General features: G+C 41.7%; 1 protein-coding gene across 3 annotated transcripts in view; it reads left to right on the top strand.

The window, feature by feature from the left end:
- The first annotated feature begins 295 nt into the window (after positions 1-295).
- The window catches only part of PI4K2B (phosphatidylinositol 4-kinase type 2 beta), a 35,824-nt gene continuing 15,694 nt past the window's right edge, over positions 296-20,425 (top strand). Inside the window, exons 1-5 of one of the 3 annotated variants that reach the window (XM_043544569.1) lie at positions 830-937; positions 5,858-5,952; positions 7,277-7,434; positions 17,432-17,632; positions 19,415-19,546. In XM_043544569.1, the coding sequence (XP_043400504.1) occupies positions 7,300-7,434; positions 17,432-17,632; positions 19,415-19,546 (468 nt within the window). In that variant the 5' untranslated portion in view covers positions 830-937; positions 5,858-5,952; positions 7,277-7,299. Of the gene's footprint in view, positions 938-5,857; positions 5,953-7,276; positions 7,435-17,431; positions 17,633-19,414; positions 19,547-20,425 lie in introns of all 3 variants that reach the window. The other 2 variants (XM_007058101.4, XM_043544568.1) reach the window with 2 other exon arrangements.

Raw genomic sequence — 20,425 nt, 5'->3', positions numbered from 1 at the left:
TGTACATGTGTGGGGTGGGGGCGTTACTGGAGCTGGTGCCTTGGCCCCAAAATTCACTTTCAAAGCAAGAGAATAAAAAATGATAAATGTGTAAAGAAAGATATTGTCAACTCAAGCTTCCCAACAGAGAATAGAGCAGAGAAGCCTGTGAGGCTTGGCTCTGTGCCTGTGTGTTTGTGCAGGCCCCTAGGGACAGGATGACCAGATAGCAAGTGTGAAAACTCGGGACAGGACGTGGAGAGTGATAAGTACCTATATGAGAAAAAGCCCCAACAATCTGGACTGTCTCTATGAAATCGGGACATCTGGTCACCCTCCCTTGGGAGTGCAGGTCTCCCTGTTGAAGTGCGTGCGCCGGGGGCGGGTGTTGGAAGAGTGTCTCTCCCTAAGTAGGCTAAGGGGACAAGGGTGGAAGGGCTCAGCGGCCGAGTCTTTCCCTGCTGTACCATTTGCTCCTGTAGCTGGTCCTTTAGGGGGTGGCGAGGTATTCTACGTTCCTCGGCCACGATGCGCATGTGCAGTGAGGGCTGCTGAGAGGTGGCGCCGCAGAGCTTGTTTGTCCGACTCTCGGCTGCTGGCTGCGCAATGCGTCCCCCCGGTAGCGTGTGAGCCCGCCTGGCGGCTCGCAGGATCTTACCCAGCCCGCCGCAGACGCTAATGGCGGAGCCGGGCCCTGAAGAGCCGGACGAGCGGCTGTTGCTGCTCTCGGAGCCGACGCTGCAGGACAGCCCCCCCGCGCGGGGGCTCCACGGAGTGAAGGCAGCTCCCGGCGGGGCCGTGAGGCTTGGCGGGGCCTCGGGGCTGGAGGAGGAGGATGGGGACATAGACACGGACCCTGAGGGTGATGGTGAGGAAGAGCCGCTGCTAGGAGCATCTGCCACCCGCCGGAGCCGGAGCGCCGGTGCCTCCTGGGACAGGGAGACTCGCATTGCTGCAGGTACAGCGGAGCCCTGTCCACACACACACTACCCACCCTGGAGAAAAATCCGGACGGGGTGAGGGGTAATAGGTGCCTACATAAGACAAAGCCCCACATATCAAGACTGTCCCTATAAAATTGGGACAGCTGGTCTACCGGTGGGACTGCCTCCCCTCCCGCAATTTCCACAGCGCTCCCCTTGGCTTCTACTCTTTGTCCCACCCCCCGGGGGAACGCGGGGATTCCTCACCACCACCCCTCTCCATTCATGCCTTGACTTTGGTTTGTTGATCCCTTGACTCAGCGTTTATCCAGTTCACTTTCTCTTTTCTTTCCGAGGTGCTGCTGGCTTGTTAGGGTAGGAAACCTAAAGGGGGGCTGGTACCTCACAGTCTTCCTATATATACACACATACAGCCTGCCCCCACACCGTGTAAAACGAGGGTTTACCTTCCTTCCTCTTGCTTGCACGTTCTGGAATACGACTTACTTAGTTTAAATAACTTTTTAAAAGAAGTGAGCCCGGAACAAAACAGGCGCTGTTACTGGAACAAGATCAAAGTTGTAATTGTTGTTCGATTTGAGAGAGCTTACCTGAAGAGGAAGGGGAGGGGTTGGGGTGTAGTATGAGATCATTGTAAAGCTATTTTTGCTGCTTGCAAGAGCTGCCTAACTGAAGGCCTGTTTGCTCAGGGAATGGCTACAGTATAGACAGTGACAGCCCCTTCCCTGCTAGTTTGTTTGTAAGGATACTCTTTCATCTACAGAGGTAATTGAGTCTGCATACCCAATACTTCTTTGAAAATGCCAGCAAGGATCCATCTCAGGAGACCACCAATTTGTATCATGTAATGTGTGGGTCAGTTGTTATGTAAAAACTACTTTCAGTCACTGTTAGTCTAGAACGGTGGGAGAGTATATTGCAATGTAATCATTTTTTGGGACCACCATCCTCTAAAAACAGTGCTTTAAGGAACGCTGCTACTGTAAATTAACTTAAAAATCAAACTTCTTGTCTCTATATGCAAGACCCTCTGTGAGGTCACTTGCCTCTATATATCCAGTCTGTGTATTCTTGCTTCCTGTTTTCCTCTCAGGTCAGGTCTACGCTAGGAAATTAGGTTGGTATACCTATGTTGCTCAGGGTATGAAAAATCCACATCCCTAAGCTACACAGTTAAATCGACCTCACCCCTGGTGTGGACAGCGCTAAGTCAGTAGGAGAATTTGCCTCTCAGGAAGGCAGAGTACCTACGTGGACAGCGTAGGTAGCCTCTTCACTGAAGTGCTACAGTGGCATAGCTGCAGCGTTTTATGTGTAGACTTGCCCTCAGTTCTTACTTAACAGCTCTTGTCATCTTTTTCAAGTTCTGGCTTCACACCTGTAGTCATGCTGCATCTAGTGTTTGGAACAGTCTATCATTCCTGACAACTTGCAAAGCTTTCTCATTTTTCTCCTTCAGACTTGCTTGTTCAAAGACTGTCCAATTTCCTTTTCTTGTGAATAATATTTATTCACTTTCCATTCTGTGAAAAGTGATCCAGTGCTTGCTTTTATGACCTATTATAGGACTGGGGAGCTTTGTATTAGTGTGTCAGGTGTGTACATTTCTGGCAATATGAAATTGACTTTTAATAACTGCTTTCTTGTCTTTGAAACCCAGTATTCAAGGGAAAAGTGTCCAAATTTTAAAGTGAGTCAGTCGGTGAAATTCTAAATGCAAAAGTGCCAAAAAGAGGGTTGTAGCAAGAAAGTAATAACTAACAAATTGTTAGTTGTCTTTCTTATGACTTTATACCTCTCTTCAAGCCTCTCCAGGTCAGTAAAGGAGTGTAAACCTATGGCCTTGTCTAAACTGCTTTGCCTGCACTAGAAAAGGTTTATTAATATAACTATTACCAGCAAACTTTGCTAGTTGAGATGCAGCTTAAAGCTGTAAAATAATCCTTTTTCCAGTTTATTTTATAATAGTTTCTCAAATGAAATAAACTATATCATCAAAAAAGTAATGTTACCTTGCACAACTGCATCTTCATTCTGGCTATTCATTCATAGCTATGTCAGTTTTCTGGAGGGGAGAGGGGGAATGATGGGATTTTTTTTTCTTATTTCTAACTGCCATAACTATTCTGGCAAAACTTTTAACTGTAGACCAGGCCTAAGATTTAAAGAAGCTATGTTAAAATGTATTCGCTCATATGTTCTGACATAACATGTTTTAAAAGTATGGTGTACAGTACATAAAGCATGTTGCCTTTAAATATGTGCTAAATTGGTTGTGTTATAGCTCCAGAATGAAGACTGTCAACAACTTTGCTTCTTTGGTATGATAGAACTTTCTGCAATAATAGTAAAGCTTGTCTGTGCACTAGTCAGAAATTAACTCTCTCAGGAACTAGGGACCATAATAAACCTCCCCACCATTCACACTAAAGTGCAAGGAGCATTTCTTTGACTTTGCCTTATCAAATATGTACACCCACATTGCTATATATGTATAAAAAATTCCAGAACACAACTGACAGGATTCATAGGGTACAACATGGAACTGTGGGACTGCTGTGCACCTTAACTCTCCAACTTGGGCTGTCTCTCTCAGTGCGATGCCCGTGACAGGCCGCCAACCCTTCCAGGTGCTGTGATCACTCAGCCATCAGCACGTGGAGCCCCACACCCAGATAAATTGCATGAGTCAGTCACAAATTATATAGAGATCGGCACCAGCCAGTCACCCCAGCAATATACCGTCTTATGCTGTGCAAGAGTTGGACAGTGCAAGATCATTAATTAGTTTGCCACTTCTGCAAAGGGTAGTGGGTATGCAACAACCCTTGTTAACCTGAGCTGAGATTTCCCAAGTACTTCAACAAAAACAACACTGTTTTAGATAAAATATAAAACAGATTTTTAAGTGATTATAAGTAGCAAGCATAGAGATCAAAGTTGGTTACATAAGAAATAATAATCTTGCAGTCTAAATTCTACAGTCTGAGGGCATGTCTACCCTTACCTCCCGAGCGATCGATCCAGCGGGGGTCGATTTATCGCTTCGACCGCGGAGCGCTCTCCCGTTGACTCCGGTACTCCACCGGAGCAAGAAGAGTACGCAGAGTCAACGGGAGCGGCAGCAGTCGACCTACCGCGGTGAAGACACCCCCCGGTAAGTAGCTCTAAGTACATCGACTTCAGCTATGCTATTTTTGTAGCTGAAGTTGCGTAACTTAGACCGACTTACCTCGCATCCCCCACCCTTCCCCCCACTATAGACCAGGCCTAAGTAAGGTTTGAATCAAACAGTCTCTCACCCCAGTTTACACAGGGTGGATCCCCTTCCCAACCTGGGACCAGTTTCCCCAGTTCAAAGTTTTATCTTCCTAACAGTCTTCCAGGTTTTGAAATGGGGGATGGAGAGAGGCCAAGTGATGATTTCACTGTCCCTCTTTTATACCTTTTTCTAGCTACTAGAAAGATCCTTGCTGTGAGGTCGGGTTTAGTTAGACCTCATTGCATACATGCCCTCTCTAAGGCTCTGGGATAGTGGATTCTTCCTGATGGGCAATCAACACATGTGTGGCTGGTCCTGATGTAACTCCATCTTGTCAGTTACTCCTTTGTCCCCACTGAAAGGCTAGCTGTGAGCATTCCCAACTTCACACAACATTTCATTAACAAACCTATAGCAATACTTCATAACTTCACATACAATGATAGTAAAATTCAACAGATTAGGACAGATCATTTTAAAATGATACTTCACAAGGCACTCATTGTACAAAACATATCATAATCATATGACCGTGGTAAATATGGAGGTTCCAGGATGCTATTTTAAGGTACAGAGCGTCACAACAACTCTCAACTGCATACATTTTTATCACTGGGGGGGGGTCTGAGAGAACAGTATATGAGAGATGATAGTCATGTTGCTTAATGCACTACGGAAAGAGCTCAGATATTATGGTGGTGAGCACAGTGTATATTCTATAAAGAATAGAATAGGGGGAGCCCCGGATTTAACTCAGTCAGTTTAGCATGTATTAAAGTATTTGCTGCTTTCTGTCTTACTCCTTTAAAATGTTTTATGTTAGCTACCATGTTTTAATATTGCACGCTTAAACCCAAGTCTAGACAAAGCTTAAGCAAGTGAAGTTGCTATACGTAAAAGCTGAAGGTGCTCAGAAGACGTGAGTTATACTATCTAGACTCATTTGAATTTTAAGCTGTTTAGTGATCTGATTCTGTAGTTAGATGTGGGTGGACCCTTGTTCCAGCGTAGAGCCCCACTGAAGTGAAGCTGAGGTGAAAGGGGATCTGCCTGCTCAGGATTGATTGCAGCATTGGGGACTACATCAAAAATGGTTGACGATAGTGTATCCCCCCAAAGACAAAAAATTGGTTAAGAAAAGTTAGCATTGCTTAAGGGTAACCCCATCCACAAACCCTTAAAAGCAAAAAATGTCCCATAAAGGTATCCTCTGGCATACTTTAGCCCCCAAACATCATATTCACACCATTTTCACTGACACTCTGACCTTCTATAAAGGTCCCATACACTTTAAACATGTATGATGTCTCATGCCACCTTCATCACTACAGTATCTGATCAACTTCCATTAGCACAAAAGTGACATGACTAACATCTGTCAAATGTCATTCATTCTGTGTCATTTCCCCTCCTTCCCCCAGGAGAATTGTGAATGCCTGAGCAGTGGAGTTGCTGAGCACTGTCCTCATCCTGGAGCTTTCTGTGATCTTGCGGAATCTAGATATTCTGGTCACATGCCATTGAATGCTTTGACGATAAGGACTAAAATTTTGTATTTAATATGTACAGTAACATAATATACACACCACATTCTTTGTAATTATATTATAATGCAAAACTTTAACTCTGACTTCAGTAATATCAACATGTCTTTTATACATCTGTGAACCAGTGAGCTGAATGGTGTGACGTTCTCCCATGGGAAAAGAATTAAGGATGAGAATCAGAAGATAGTGGTGAGACAAAAAGAGGGAGGAGAAGAGTAAGGTATGTGGGAGACAAGGAAGAAAGACAAAGCTGTTACCTTTTTTTGAATAATGGCCTGTCTACACTCAGGCCTGTTGCGAGAAATTTGGGGCCCTGGTACATCAAGTTTTCTGGGTCCTTGCCCCCTCCCCTTTCACTCCAGGTAGAGATGTTTAAAGTGTCCTTGAGCTTGTTTCCCCTTCCCTCATGTCAGGCAGTTAGTGGAGCTTAACACACTTAACAGGAACAAGGCACTCTTATTCTGGATAAGTGTCCACATATGGAGTTATTCAGGAACAGCTTGTATAACTCCATGGATAGACCAGCCTTAACTTTTGCATTAGAATCCCTAAAATATTTTCTCTAGCTATAAGAACTTTGCGTATGTAAAATATAGTCCTAACCAAAAATTTAAAAAAAAAATTGTGGAGAACTTGTCAGATACTTCAGATTTCAAAGCTTTTGATAAAAACAGATTTCAAAATGTATCAATTGCAATAGAAGTGCGAAGTCATGGAAACTGTTTTCATAGTACTTCGATTTTTTTTTTCACACTTGTACAGAGCTGTAATTTCTATGTTCATTGGTATGCAAAAAACCCTCTGGTGATCAGTTAATTAGAATGCTTTGAAGTTTGAATGTTAACAAGCATTTCAGAACTTAAACTGGATGTTAATGCTAGTTGCAAATGATCTGCTTAATGGATGGCTAGTGAACAATATTATCATACTTTAGTTTGTGGCAGAGGATTTGAAAATGTAAAAAACAAGTACATTAAGCAAAGCTGTTATATGGACTATATCCTTGAATATTCAGTGCTGCTTGAAATGCTTTACTCATCTAGCTTTCTTTACAGGGCCAACTTACATATGTGGACAGATATTAGTAAAAAAGATCAATAAAAGCTTTTTAGTCCACTCATTTGAACTTCCCTCCTTTGGAAACAAGACTATAAGAACAAAAGAAACATGAGTTGTTTACATGTTTAAATTTAATGTTTATTCATATTCCCTTTTATTTATTCTGTATTAAAGTTGATGACAAACATTTTTACGATATTGAACTCAGATAAGTTGACACAAACTAGGCTTAATGCTTAACTTTTTAAAACAATAAATACTTTGTTGGCACTTGGTGAAATCCTAGTCTTGGTGAAACCAATAGCAAAACTCAACTGACATCAGGGAGGCCAGCATTTCACCCTTGGTCTCCAGTGAATGCTAGTGCCGTTTTCTAACTAAAGGAGGAAGAACTGATATAATTTTTTCCTACTCGCCATTTATTTGTGTGAACCATGTCTAATATAGTTCAATAACATTTAGAGGAATAACTTTTTGTTTTTTAGGAAACGCGGGAAGTACTGCAGAGATGAACTTATTTTTGGATGATCCAGAATTTGCAGAAATTGTGCTGAGAACAGAACAAGCTATCGAGTGTAGAGTCTTTCCAGAACGAATTTCCCAAGGATCTAGTGGGAGCTATTTTGTCAAGGATCCAAAGGGGGTGAGTGCATTATTGACTAATCAGACATAGTAAACACAACTTATTTTATTTGAAAAGGTGGAAGAAACTGGCATTCTCTAACTGGTAACCAAAGAACTGTCTCCCTTAAATAAATGGTGCCATGTTAGTTTAATTTATTTTGATGCGTTAATAGCACGGCTGTGAAAATCAGTTTGATCAGGTAGCTTGCAAAACAAGATAATCTGAAAATAATTCTTATTCCTGTGTAGTGGAATTTATTCAGGCACTTTTGAATGGCTGATGCTTAATCAAAATATATGGGGAATGGGATCTCTGTTACTGTTTGAAAACAAGTCAAGGATTCTTCTTACCTTGTGTAAAATTTTTGATATTCTTTACTTTCTATCTTAAAAGGACACCATAAACTTCAAAAACTTGAATGTTTTGAAGCTTTTGATAGCACACTATTTCAAATAGTTTTGCAGAGGTCTTTAAAATTTCTCTTTTAAATATCTGTTAATAAGGATTTTTCTGTTCCCCTGCTCACGTTTTGAGTCTCTTCTGCTTCTTAAATTTCAGCTTCAGCTTTGCATCTCTTGTTAAATTAAAATGATCTGGACAAACTGGAGAAATGGTCTGAAGTAAATAGGGTGAAATTCAATCAGAACAAATGCAAAATACTCGATTTAGGAAGAAACAATCAATCGCACAGATACAAAATGGGAAATGACTGGATTGAAAGGAGTACTGTGGAAAGAAACACTATAACCCCCAGGTATCACAAGCTAGATGTGAGTCAACAGTGTAACACTGTTGCAAAAAAAGCTAACATCATAACATCATTCTGAGATGTATTAGCAGGCATGTTGTAAGCAAACATGAGAAGTTAGTACTCAGGAGAGTGACGTGTACATGGTGATCTGAGACAGGGAAGTAGGATTTAGGCTTCTGAGTGACTTTAAGTGCTTTTGAAAATGTTATCCAAGGGTCTCATTCCATTCTTGTGACTGGTTCTAACCCCTAATGTGTACTAAAAAGAGAGGCTCTGATTTGTAATTTGACTTCACATCGCCAGCTGGCTTTGAGGGAACTTAATCACCTCTATCTGAAGTCCTCAGCACTTCCAAAAGCCAAAGGGATGTTTCAGCAAGCACCAAAAAGCAGAGGGTTTTTGGAAGGTTCTACATGCTTAGCTGGCCAGCCTTTACCAGTAGTCTGCAAAGACCTCCCAGTTAGATGCAGACTAGGGGCCTGTTAGTCTTGAATACCTATGGTCACCTTTGGCATTTGGATCTTGAGCACTGTACAGTGTAGGGACAGCATTAGGTTTTCAGTCAACCTTCCAGATGGTTGTCCTGTATCCCTAAAAGAATGATCCTTGTTATCAGGTTTGTATGGGGATTGACCGTTTTAAAAAACTTCATTAAAAATCCCTGTGTCTGGGATATTAATGTGGTTATGAAAAAGTGGATGCAACCTCCTTTTGAAGCACTCATTTCCTGTGATCTTAAGTTTCTTACATGGAAGGTCACTTACGTGATGACAGTGATTACAGGTTACAGGGTGAGTGAACTCTTCAAGCTGTCTTGACCAACCCAGCTCATTCCAGATTTTATGAGGATAAGGTGGTGCTGCAGACTCGTTCTAAATTCCTCTCTAAGATGTTACCAGAGTTCCACCTTAAAGAGTTTATAAACCTGACAACATTTTTCCCATTGCCACATGCCCATCGCACTGAAGTCTTTCTCCACTTGTTTGATAAAAGGCTTTTGGGTTTCTATCTGGGGTGTCTGTCCTCATCTTCAAGGTGCTCGATGGCCTGGGCTCAAGATTTCTAAAAGATCGCCTCCAGGATGAGGACAGTGGTTGACAACTCCACTTCTCAGCCACAGTGGAACTTCCCACCACAAGGGTAAGTAAAGTTCATTAATGCAGGAGACATAGCTGCCTCAGAGGTTGGTCTGAGACTGGAAGGAATTCCCCCAGGAATTAAGGACCATCACAAATGTCACCATCTTCCATTCCTAGTGAAATGTGCATTTTTTCAACCTCATGTTATCGAATATAAACAGCTAGCAGTGTGTGCATATTTTTTTAAAGACCTACTAAAACAAAAACCACTCTGCACACATGTCCCCCACCAACCTCCAGTGCGGAGGGGAGGATGAGAGAATGGACCACACATGACAGATGTTAGTCATGTCACTTATTGAACTTCTAGAAGGTATTCAGTTACTGTGGTGAAGAGGGTGGTATAAGAACTTTTCTAGAAAAGAGCTTGGTGTGGACTGATGCATTTAGAAAATCCATCCAACTTCTGACACCAGTCTGCTGGGCAGTCCTGTTAACCATGCCTTAACTAGCTGTCTGATTGTATTTCAAATTGCTGTGATTTGGCTGGTCTTGAATCAAAACAGTTATTTTGGATGGCTTTTATCTTCAGTTGGGTTTGCATAGATAGTTTTTTGGGGGGGAGTTTTTGGGCAGGGGTGGGGAGAATCATTCTGCAGGCTGAGTATTGTGCCTTAGTGGAAGTACCTGTCTTCTTACATGCCAAATATTCACTCCTTATTTATACACAGCTGCCTTGTTGCTACTGCATGGTGGCGCTTTTTACTTCTATATCCTTGGAACAGCTATTAATTTTTTTTTGGATTTTGGAGAGGTCATCATGCACAGATGATCTCATTAGAGAAGGGGAAATATTTACTAATTTTGCTCCTATGAAAAGACCAACTTGCAGGATTCTTGCTTGCCCACCCATCTTTCCTCGGAGATTGGAGGTTGCTGGTTTTGGATGCATCTTTTTCTAGTGTACTCTTATTCTAATTATCTTGAATTGGCTTTTCTTTCTGTGATGTATGCAGTGGTGTTGTAGCTTTGCTTATCCCAGGATATTAGAGATACAAGGCGGGTGAGGTAATATCTTTATTGGACCAACTTCTGTTAGTTAGAGAGACAAGCTTTTGAACTTACACAGAGTTCTTTTAGGTCTGAAGAAGAGTTTTGTGTAAGCTCAAAAGCTTCTCTTTCTCACCAACAGAAGTTGATCCAATAACGATATTGCCTCCCCAACCTTGTATTTCTGTGATATGTCACTTCCTGCAGTTGAATTGAGAGACTAGAACTTACGGAACACAGTACTTGTTGGAGCGGTGTGCTACAGTCACTAGAAAGCCTAGCTCGTGCTCTACCCCTCTGCCTTCAAAAGTTAAAAAACATAACCCCACACACCTTGTGAGGGGAGTTCCATCACATTCATAGGAAGGAGCTAAGACTCACAATCCTAATAGAAATCCTAATCCAAGTCAGCTCTTCAGATCAGGGGCTGTTTTTTTTGTTTTATTTATATAGCACCTAGCACAGTTGGACCCTGATCCATGATTGGGGCCAGTCAGTGCTATGGCACCATAAACTGATATTCTCTGTTGAAATCATGACGCATTAAAACACCCATGAATTCTGGCAGTCCTATATATATGTAACAATGCCTAACACCCTCAAGTCTCTGACTGTCCCAATGCCTATGATATCCTTGGCAATCTTCTTTGTGGCACTTTTTTGGGAGGAGTCCTTTATTTTCCTGTTTGTTTCTTAGTGCTGAAGCAGTTACTTATATTTCCGCTCAGCATCATTTAAGGTCAGAGTTCAGTTTTCGTTCCTTCCTGTGTGCCTGACAGTTATTGTTCTCAAAATGAGTCATTTCATCACACTTTGATATATTTGGAGGAAACTGTCATAAAATATTCAAATATGCTTGGACTAAATATTTGTAAAAATATTGGTAGGTAGGCAATAGCTTTATTTCAGAATATGAAAGTATTGGCTAAGGGGTCACAAGAAGATTTATTACATTTGATTTACAGCTTTGCCTCGTTCTCCCAGCAGTCTCTGTGCTTGTCAGTTCAGGGTTCTGTCCAGGTCCATCATTTCTGTTGCTGGTTTCAGAATAGCAGCCGTGTTAGTCTGTATTCTCAAAAAGAAAAGGAGTACTTGTGGCACCTTAGAGACTAACAAATTTATTTGAGCATAAGCTTTTGTGAGCTACAGCTCACTTCATCAGATGCATTCAGTGGAAAATACAGTGGAGAGATTTATATATACAGAGAACAGGAAACAATGGGTGTACACACTGTAACGAGAGTGATCACTTAAGATGAGCTATTACCAGCAGGAGAGCCGGGGGGGGGACGGAGGGGGACCTTTTGTAGTGATAATCAAGGTGGGCCATTTCCAGCAGTTGACGAGAACGTCTGAGGAACAGTGGGGGTGGGGGGTGGGGAATAAACATGGGGAAATAGTTTTAGTTTGTGTAATGACCCATCAACTCCCAGTCTCTATTCAAACCTAAGTTAATTGTATCCAGTTTGCAAATTAATTTCAATTCAGCAGTCTCTTGTTGGAGTCTGTTTTTGAAGTTTTTTTGTTGAAGAATTGCAACTTTTAGGTCTGTAATCGAGTGACCAGAGAGATTGAAGTGTTCTCTGACTGGTCTTTGAATGTTCTAATTCTTGACGTCTGATTTGTGTCCATTTATTCTTTTACGTAGAGACTGTCCAGTCTGACCAATGTACATGGCAGAGGGGCATTGCTGGCACATGGTGGCATATATCACATTGGTAGATGTGCAGGTGAATGAGCCTCTGATAGTGTGGCTGATGTGATTAGGCCCTATGATGGTGTCCCCTGAATAGATATGTGGACATAGTTGGCAACGGGCTTTGTTGCAAGGATAGGTTCCTGGGTTAGTGGTTCTGTTGTGTGGTGTGTGGTTGCTGGTGAGTGTTGGTTTCAGGTTGGGGGGCTGTCTGTAAGCAAGGACTGGCCTGTCTCCCAAGATCTGTGAGAGTGATGGGTCGTCCTTCAGGATAGGTTGCTGTGCTTCTTGGACCCCACAGACACTACTTTGTCAACCATCCAATAGGGATGTAAATAGAGGGTTAAAAAAGTAATAGTTTAATCTATTGAAATTCAGTCGGTTTAACTGGGAACTAGGGGTGCGGGGGTGCTGCAGCCCACCCACATTTTACGCAGGGTTCTGCTGCCTCCTCTCTCCTCCCCTTGTTTCCTCCCCTGCACACCTGGGGTCCTGGCTGCCTCCTGTCCCCCGCCTTCGCCACCCCGGCCGTGTGCTTATTGGTTAACCGGTTAAATTTACATCTCTACCGTCCAAGCCCCTTTCTTTTAAGCTGGCTTTTAAATCCTTTTTCAGCTTGACATTTCAGTGTTGCATCATCTCACACCAAACCAGTTTTCTGATGTGTTTTCTCCCATTCCCCTGTGGGTAGGGAAAACAAGTCCTCTCTCCCTTGTGTTGGGAAATAGGTAGTCAGAGTATTTTGTTTCTTCACTCTGTGTTTTACAGTATTTAACATCCCTGTGATTGTATCATTGTCTTGATAACCTGTTTTCCCAGAATATAGGTAAACTGAACGTGTGGATTTTTACCTCCCTCTCCTTAGCTCTTTTATTTGATGCCAACAGAAGTGAAACAATAAACTACCATCATGCTCTTAGTTCATTGTGTATTAAAATACCTCTGGGTAATGAACATAAGAACGGCCCATACAGGGTCGGATTAGAGGTCCATCTAGCCCAGTATCCTGTCTTCCGACCGTGGCCAATGCCAGGTGCCCCAGAGGGAATGAACAGAACACGTAATCATCAAGTGATACAGTCTCTGTTGCCCATTTTCATCTTCTGGCAAACAGAGGTAGGGACACCATCCCTGCCTATCAGTGGTAAAGGAAACTAAATTAAAAAAAGGCTAATGAAATCTAAATTCAAATATAATATTGTAAAAGTAATTGAGCTGCAGTTTAAAATATTTTATTAAGCCCCCTCACCCCCAATCCTAATGTGCGTTGCATTTTACAGAACATAGACGATATTATCGTTGCTCCAAGGACTAACTGTCCTGAAGTCTTGGAAGTGTATAGGGTACACAAAACCATTAGGTAACTTGTGGAGTCAATCAGGAGACTTGTGTAGACTTCAAATCCTGCTATGGAGACTTCCTTAAACATCGAGCTGTGTGGCTCTGTAACTCCTCTTCATTAAAAGCCTCTGCACAATTATGCTGCCCAGCAGTTTTGAACCTGTAGAGCTCAGCAAGATCAGTGCTTCAGTCAAACTTTAGAGGCCATATCTGGGATTGGATAATCTAGATTTGACAATACAGAGAAAATACATCATGGTCCAGTCAACTGGTGGAATGGGTGGGACTCCTTTAGTGTGGCACATGTATTGATTGCTTCCTTGGTAGGTTAAAAGTGTAATTCAAGGAGGGACGAGACTGATTATAGGGTTAGCAGGCTGCATATACTACTGTATCTACCAACTCATCACTGGGAAATGAAGAAGTCACTAGTATTGTAGACTCTTCAAATAAATGTATTGTGCTTTGATTGCTTTGGTAGCAGCAACTAAACTACCTGTCAGTATTTCCTCCAAGCCTCTGACTTTGGACTTGTGACTTAACAAAATAAACTCAATAAATCCAGTATTCAAAATGTTATGGAACTAAAAAAGCAAAGCAATATATAGTTGTTTTAAATAGAAACATTCCTCTAGTGATTGCAAAATAAATATTTCAGTATTGTACAAGTACAGTAAAAAGCATTTACCTAGTAAAGCATGCGCAATTAAAGCAAGTGATGGTCCTCTGTTCCTAGAAAGTGCACAAACATCTGTGTTCAAGCAGTACTACCCATTTCAGTTCAAGGGTATTAAGTTGTCTTGGCTCCATCCATGCTAAATGTTAAACTGGATACAAAAACATGGTTGTGACATGCTCATCTGACTGACTCACAACAAATGTGGTTTGAGTTGTTTACTCTGCAGCTTTCTGCCTTGCAACTAGAGCTGACCCATATTTATGTGTCTTCATCTAGCATCTCCTTGCCATTCTGGGAAAATGTGGGCAACTGTCACTACTACCCCAATAGAATGTATGTGCCTAGAGGGCTTGCACAAAGTGGCATCAGCTGCTTGTGAGGGAAGTGCATTTTGGATATCCTCTGTAATAGGAGGAAGGGGGATTGGAGAAATAAAAATGATACAAAGAAATGGTGGGTTGAAACTCTTTCAGGGAGAAAACCATGCACCAGAGTAGAATTTTGATGGAGTGAAATGCTGTACCATGTTCACTGTGTATTAAACTTATCGTTTATGGCCACTGACTTTGTTTTGAGCAAACGGTGTCACTAATTGGTTATAAAAGTAGTTTAAAATTCAAGTGCAGGCAGAACCTTTCTGAGTGTTTTAATGAATATGTGTGACATGGCTAGTTGAACCGACCTGTTCCTTTCAGCTTTGCAATTTGATTTTTCATGAATCACCTTTTATAGATATTGATCATTTTAACATTAAAATTCTGAGAATACTTATTTACTAATGACTGCTTAATTTATGGAATTCCTTTACAATAAACAGAAAAAAAAGCACAGAAGTAAAATTTAAATGGTATTTTTCTACATACAGAAATGGTAAAAATGTGATTAAAATTTGTATTGGGATTCATGATGAATGCTTGCTAGTCAGGATATCTTCATTATGTAAATACACTAAGCCCTTCAAAATTGTTCGGGCAAGAATGATCTATTATAGGAAACATTTTATGGGAAGCTTTGACTGATCTATACACTATCAGGTTAGCAGTCAGTGCACTGCTGTTGTCCATGAGTATATAGAATTAAAATGTGAAGTCTGATTTCATATGGTTCCATTACTGTTTGATTATTTTGTATATTGCCCTATGGCTTGTCAGTCATTGTTTTGCTCTTTTTGCATCTGAATTAGCTAATGCAAATCATAATTAAAATTGTTTGGACTGTGGCATTATTTATTTAGAACTAGAAATGTTCAGTTCTCTAGTCAAGCAATTCCCCTTTATTTTTGTTGTTCTGTCTTTTTAAAGATAGTAATGTAAACTATTTTATTAAATCATTCATAAAAAGATGATAGATTAGAAATTTTAAATTGTTTGCTTTAATATTAACTTTACAGCGGTTATTTGACACTTAGAAAGAACTGCTTATGAATATCAATATATGATGAGTTAAAGCAGCGATCCCCAAATTGGGGCGCCACACCCAAGTTCTGGAGGGCATGGAGGAATGTTCGGGGGTGTGTGGCAGGACCCGGCCAGCCCCAGTGGGTGGCACGGAGAGAGCACCACCCAGCCCTGCCCCCAGCTGTGGCTCCTGGCTGCGGCCCGGCCCTGCCCCCAGCCGCATCTTTTGCTCCCGGCCATGGCCCAGCTCCAACCACAGCTCTGACCCCAACCGTGGCCCTGCTTCCAGCCCTGGCTCCCAATTGTGACTCGGGGATTGGGCGGGGGAATTACGTTAGAGGTAAGATGATGCACCTTAAAAAGTTCGGGGACTACTGAGTTAAAGGATTGAAAATGTCAATAAAAATGGAAATCACCATATATTTCTGACTGTCAGATCTATCATTTATTTTATAGATAAATATCCTTCCAAAGGGAATTTTTGTGTTAATGATTTTTGGGCAAGGCTATGTGCAGCTGTTAAAAAAGAAAACAAAACTCAACTGTTCGATTTTTTAAAAAAAAATGCTATACTGTGGGGATTTAGTGTTATATTGTCCATGGTAATATGGGCTGTTTCATTAGCACATCTGCATAAGAATGAGATGGCTTTAAAGGATTACAAGTGACAAACAAAAACACAAATGGTTGAGTCAAGTGGAGTAGGTAAATGAGCTTAACTCTTATCTAAAAAGGTTTCAGTAGCAGCTGTGTTAGTCTGTATCCGCAAAAAGAAAAGGAGTACTTGTGGCACCTTAGAGACTAACAAATTTATTTGAGCTACAGCTCACTTCAATGGATGCATTCCCCTGGGGGGGGGGGGGGGGGGACAGAGGAATATTGAGGAGGGTGCGGCAGGGCCTGGGCCATCCCCTATGGGGGTGGGGAGGGAGTGCCACCCAGCCCCGCTCTGCTCTGGCTGAGGCCACAGCTGCCAGCCTCGTCCCCTGGCCAGGGCCCCAGCTCTACTCCTGTCCCCAGACCTGTCCCCATCTTCAGCCCCAGCCTTGGTCCCCTTACCTCTGTCCCCCTTGCTCCCCCCCTTCCCCCAGGAGCCACTGCCCTGCTCTCTGACCTAGCTCTGGGTAGGTGGGGGGCGGGGGGGGGGGGAGAGGCCTGACCCTGAAAAGTTTGGGGACCACTGGTATAGAGAGAATGAAGACATGATCCCTACTTGAACCTTATTGTAGTCAGCATACTGATTTACCTGAAACTGAGTTTGGAGACAAAATTAGTCAGATGGACATTTCTAACAGAAACTTAAAAGTAAACCCTAAGCTTACTTTTAACAATAAGGACAATTTCAAGCTCATTGTTTCCCTTTAAGGTAAATGACTTGATGGTTTGAGGCATTGTCTGCTATGAGAAACTAAGTCTGAAGCAGCTGTACAAGACAATACAGCCCCTATAGATGCAAACAAACTAAAAAAAATATTACTTTTTTATATACTGTCACTAAAAACACCTAAAATTTGATTAGAGGAAAGAAAAATATTTTCTAGTTTAACTTCAGTTTTTTATGTGAGTGTCACTTTCTTCAGTATAGTTGTGTTTCTGTGCGTCTTTCACAAGTATTGTGGGAGAAAAAACATCTTAAATTAGAAAATCTGATTACTACTTTTAACTAATTTTTAAAATTTAAGATTGACCATATCCCTTTTAATATAAATAAAACCCAAACACTAAAGATGTCTATCTTAAAATATCTGTGAACAAAAGTTTTATTTTGAATGGTACATTTTAGACAAGCATTTCATTTTATAAACTTGTGAATTGACATTACCATTTTAGAGTTCCTATTCAACTCCTTGTTTAGACCAAAATGAACAAGTACAAAGCAGAATATCATCAACGATGGCAAACTGTTTTCCAAGTCTATAAATCTTAAAATGCAAGTTGTGAATTTCTCAGTAAAAACTGTTGTGACTAATTCTTACACTTCAAATTATTATGTGTTACTTAACTTTGGATTTTTTTTCTTAGAAAACTATTGGAGTGTTCAAACCAAAATCTGAAGAGCCTTATGGTCATCTGAATCCAAAATGGACCAAATACTTTCACAAGATCTGTTGTCCTTGCTGCTTTGGCAGAGGGTGCCTTGTTCCTAATCAGGGATACCTTTCTGAAACTGGTGCCTGTCTTGTGGACACCAAACTAGGATTAGGAGTGGTACCTAAAACTAAGGTAAAAGAGTTCTTTCTTAGTACACTACAACTTAAGTGTGCAGAATAAACAAGGATATGATATTGCAATGTAGAATCAAACTGAGTATTTTTATCCCCAACTTGAGAGAGAGAAACTAATATTGGAGAAAAACAATTCAATGTGCATTGCATGAGCCAGTGTGAGAGGGCTGAATAGAAGCCAAGTGGAGGGAGGGGCAAGCAGGGGTCCAGTGGTAAAATTGTGTCTAATCACTATAGCATGCTCCTCTCCAGAGCCTGTAATGGAACCTAGGAGTCCTGGTGAAGGGAACCCACATTTCTCTGCCTTCAGCAAATAGCTGTTAAACCCATCAGAAAAATGCATGTCTCATCCCTCTCCAGTGGTTGGTCCACATAGGAAATAATGCTTACTAGTGCTATCTGCTGTCCCCTAGCTCATATGATGAGGTCTGCACTGTGGATATAAAGCTCCAAATCCTGCTGATGACCAATGTGGGGGATCATTATGGTTTTACAGGATGGGATTTTTTTTAATTTAAAAAAAAAAAAACAACCCTAGGAAATTGCATTAAAAACGCTGCTTTGAAGTTATTTCAAAGTTGTATATTCAAGCACTCAGAAGTTAGGAAATTGTTCTTGCAGCTTTAATTCATGCCTTTTTGCATATGCATTATGAGACTGTCTTTATATGTGCAATCATACTATTTTTTTTCTTCAAAACCACTCCCTAATTCAGTGCCTAGGATGGATAGTGCTGTATGCATATATCAGGACTGTGTAGCGAAGTAGGATGTTGTCTGTAGAACCTCTTGTGTGTTGCAGAAGGTGTAAGTGTGGTGAATAGTGAATGAGGTAGGGGGCTGCAAGAAAAGAAAGGATGTTGTCGTGGTTAAGGAAATTGAATACCTATTTGGTCACTATTTGTGTGTGCATTTGCTTGGTGCTCAATGTGAGACACTCAGGGCCAAATTACAAGAAGTGCTGAATTGTCAGAACTGCAACTGAAGTCAGTTGGAGCTGTGCTTTGAATGTATAAAGTTTTTTATTAAAAATACCAAATCCTCTGAAAATTCAGCGCTTAGGTGTCTAGACACTTTGCACAATTTTGACATTAATCTTTCCAGGTCTACATTCCCCAGCCATAAAATGGGGATAATACCACCTACTTTCATAGCACAATTATACAGATAAAGTCATTAATGTTTGTGAAGCACTCAGACATTCGTGAGAGCACCATAGAAATGACCATGAGGAAACTAATAATTTTGTATTCAGTACAGAGTTTGGATGGTGAGCATAAATAAGACCTGGGGGGGAGAGACTGAATGAGAGGTTTAAAAAATATTCAATAATTACATATTCACTGAATAAAGCAGAGGTCAAGGGCGGAAAAATAGTAAATGATCATGTTAGACAAACATAATTTGGCCCCCTTTTGTATATACATTAAGGTTGGGCAACTTTAATTCATTATTTCCTAACTTCTGAGTGCTTGACTTTGCAATCTTAGCATTCTTTTAATGTAGTTCTTTCAATATAGTGATAATACAAAGCACTGTATATTAAAATAGGGGGCCAGTTCTAAGGACTGTTGTCTAGAATTTCCAGACCTATGTGTACATTTAAATTTTCTGCCATCTGCAATGTTGCATGTGTGCAGCTTTTTTTGCATTGAATTTGCTTGTGTTTTTAAATATTGCTATTTACCTGGCATCTTTATGATGGTTAGAAATCTTATTGTCAATATGTAATTGAAATGATAAGCAACTTTGAGCCATGTTTTAACTTGGATATTTTTAAGGTTGTCTGGCTTGTCAGTGAAACCTTTAACTACAGTGCAATAGATCGTGCAAAATCAAGAGGGAAAAAATATGCTTTAGAAAAAGTGCCAAAAGTTGGTAAAAAATTTCATCGAATTGGACTACCTCCTAAGGTAAGTTCTTCTGAGAAGCTTTACATTGTAGTATTTTGTTAATGCCTTGTCTATACAGGATATATACTTTGCTGAATCAAAAAGAGGACATTCATGGGTAGCTTCAGTCACAGGAGAAGAAACCCTAAACTAATACCAGCTATGTCTACACAGCAGTGTGAACCCCGGCTCAAGCCAAAACCCCGTTGTGTCCACGCATTAATTGAGCTAACCTAGGGCTTGGACCAAGGTCGCAGGATTCTGGAGGGTCTGAGCCCATGTTAAACTGGGATGTAGGGTCCGAGCCATATTATTTTGCTGGGTGCATGTGGCTCCAGCTTGACTCGGGTCCTGGAAGTCCTCCAGATGTATCTGAATTCCTGGCTGCAGAGAAGCAGCACTGCAGGCAGCCAGCGCAGTGGCCAGAAGCGACATTACCACCTGGCTAAATGCACTCCCCTCTTCCTGTTCCATCTCCTCACTGCTGCCTGGAGCTTGCCTGGAGCAGGGAGCAAAGCTGGCAGGTGGGAGGCTGTTCCTGGTCACCAGGATATTTGGGGTCATCCCTCCCTGGCTGTGCTGATCTGGGAGCCCGACGCTCCCCCTGCCTGCGGTTCACACTCAACTCTGCCCCCTCCCTCCCCCCCAGTGCCCTCCCTGGTGCTGCATGTGCAATGCGCACTCTCTCAGTGGCAAGTGGGTGCCAGACTCAAAACTTCTCTGCAGCCTCCCTTGGCAGTGGCTCTGGTTCCTCTTTGCTTTTGCGCAGAACTTGCCCAGCACAGGGAGCAAAGCTGACAGTGGGAGGCAGCTCCTGGCTGCCAGGATGTTTGGGCATCATCCCTCCCCTGGAAGTGCTAAGCCAGGAGTTCTGCCACTCCCACTCCCTGCAGGGCAGCT

Source organism: Chelonia mydas, chromosome 4 (assembly GCF_015237465.2).
Source record: "Chelonia mydas isolate rCheMyd1 chromosome 4, rCheMyd1.pri.v2, whole genome shotgun sequence".
Lineage (NCBI taxonomy): Eukaryota > Metazoa > Chordata > Testudines > Cheloniidae > Chelonia > Chelonia mydas.
The sequence above is the reverse complement of the archived record's forward strand: the minus strand, read 5'-3'. Positions and strand labels throughout refer to the sequence as shown.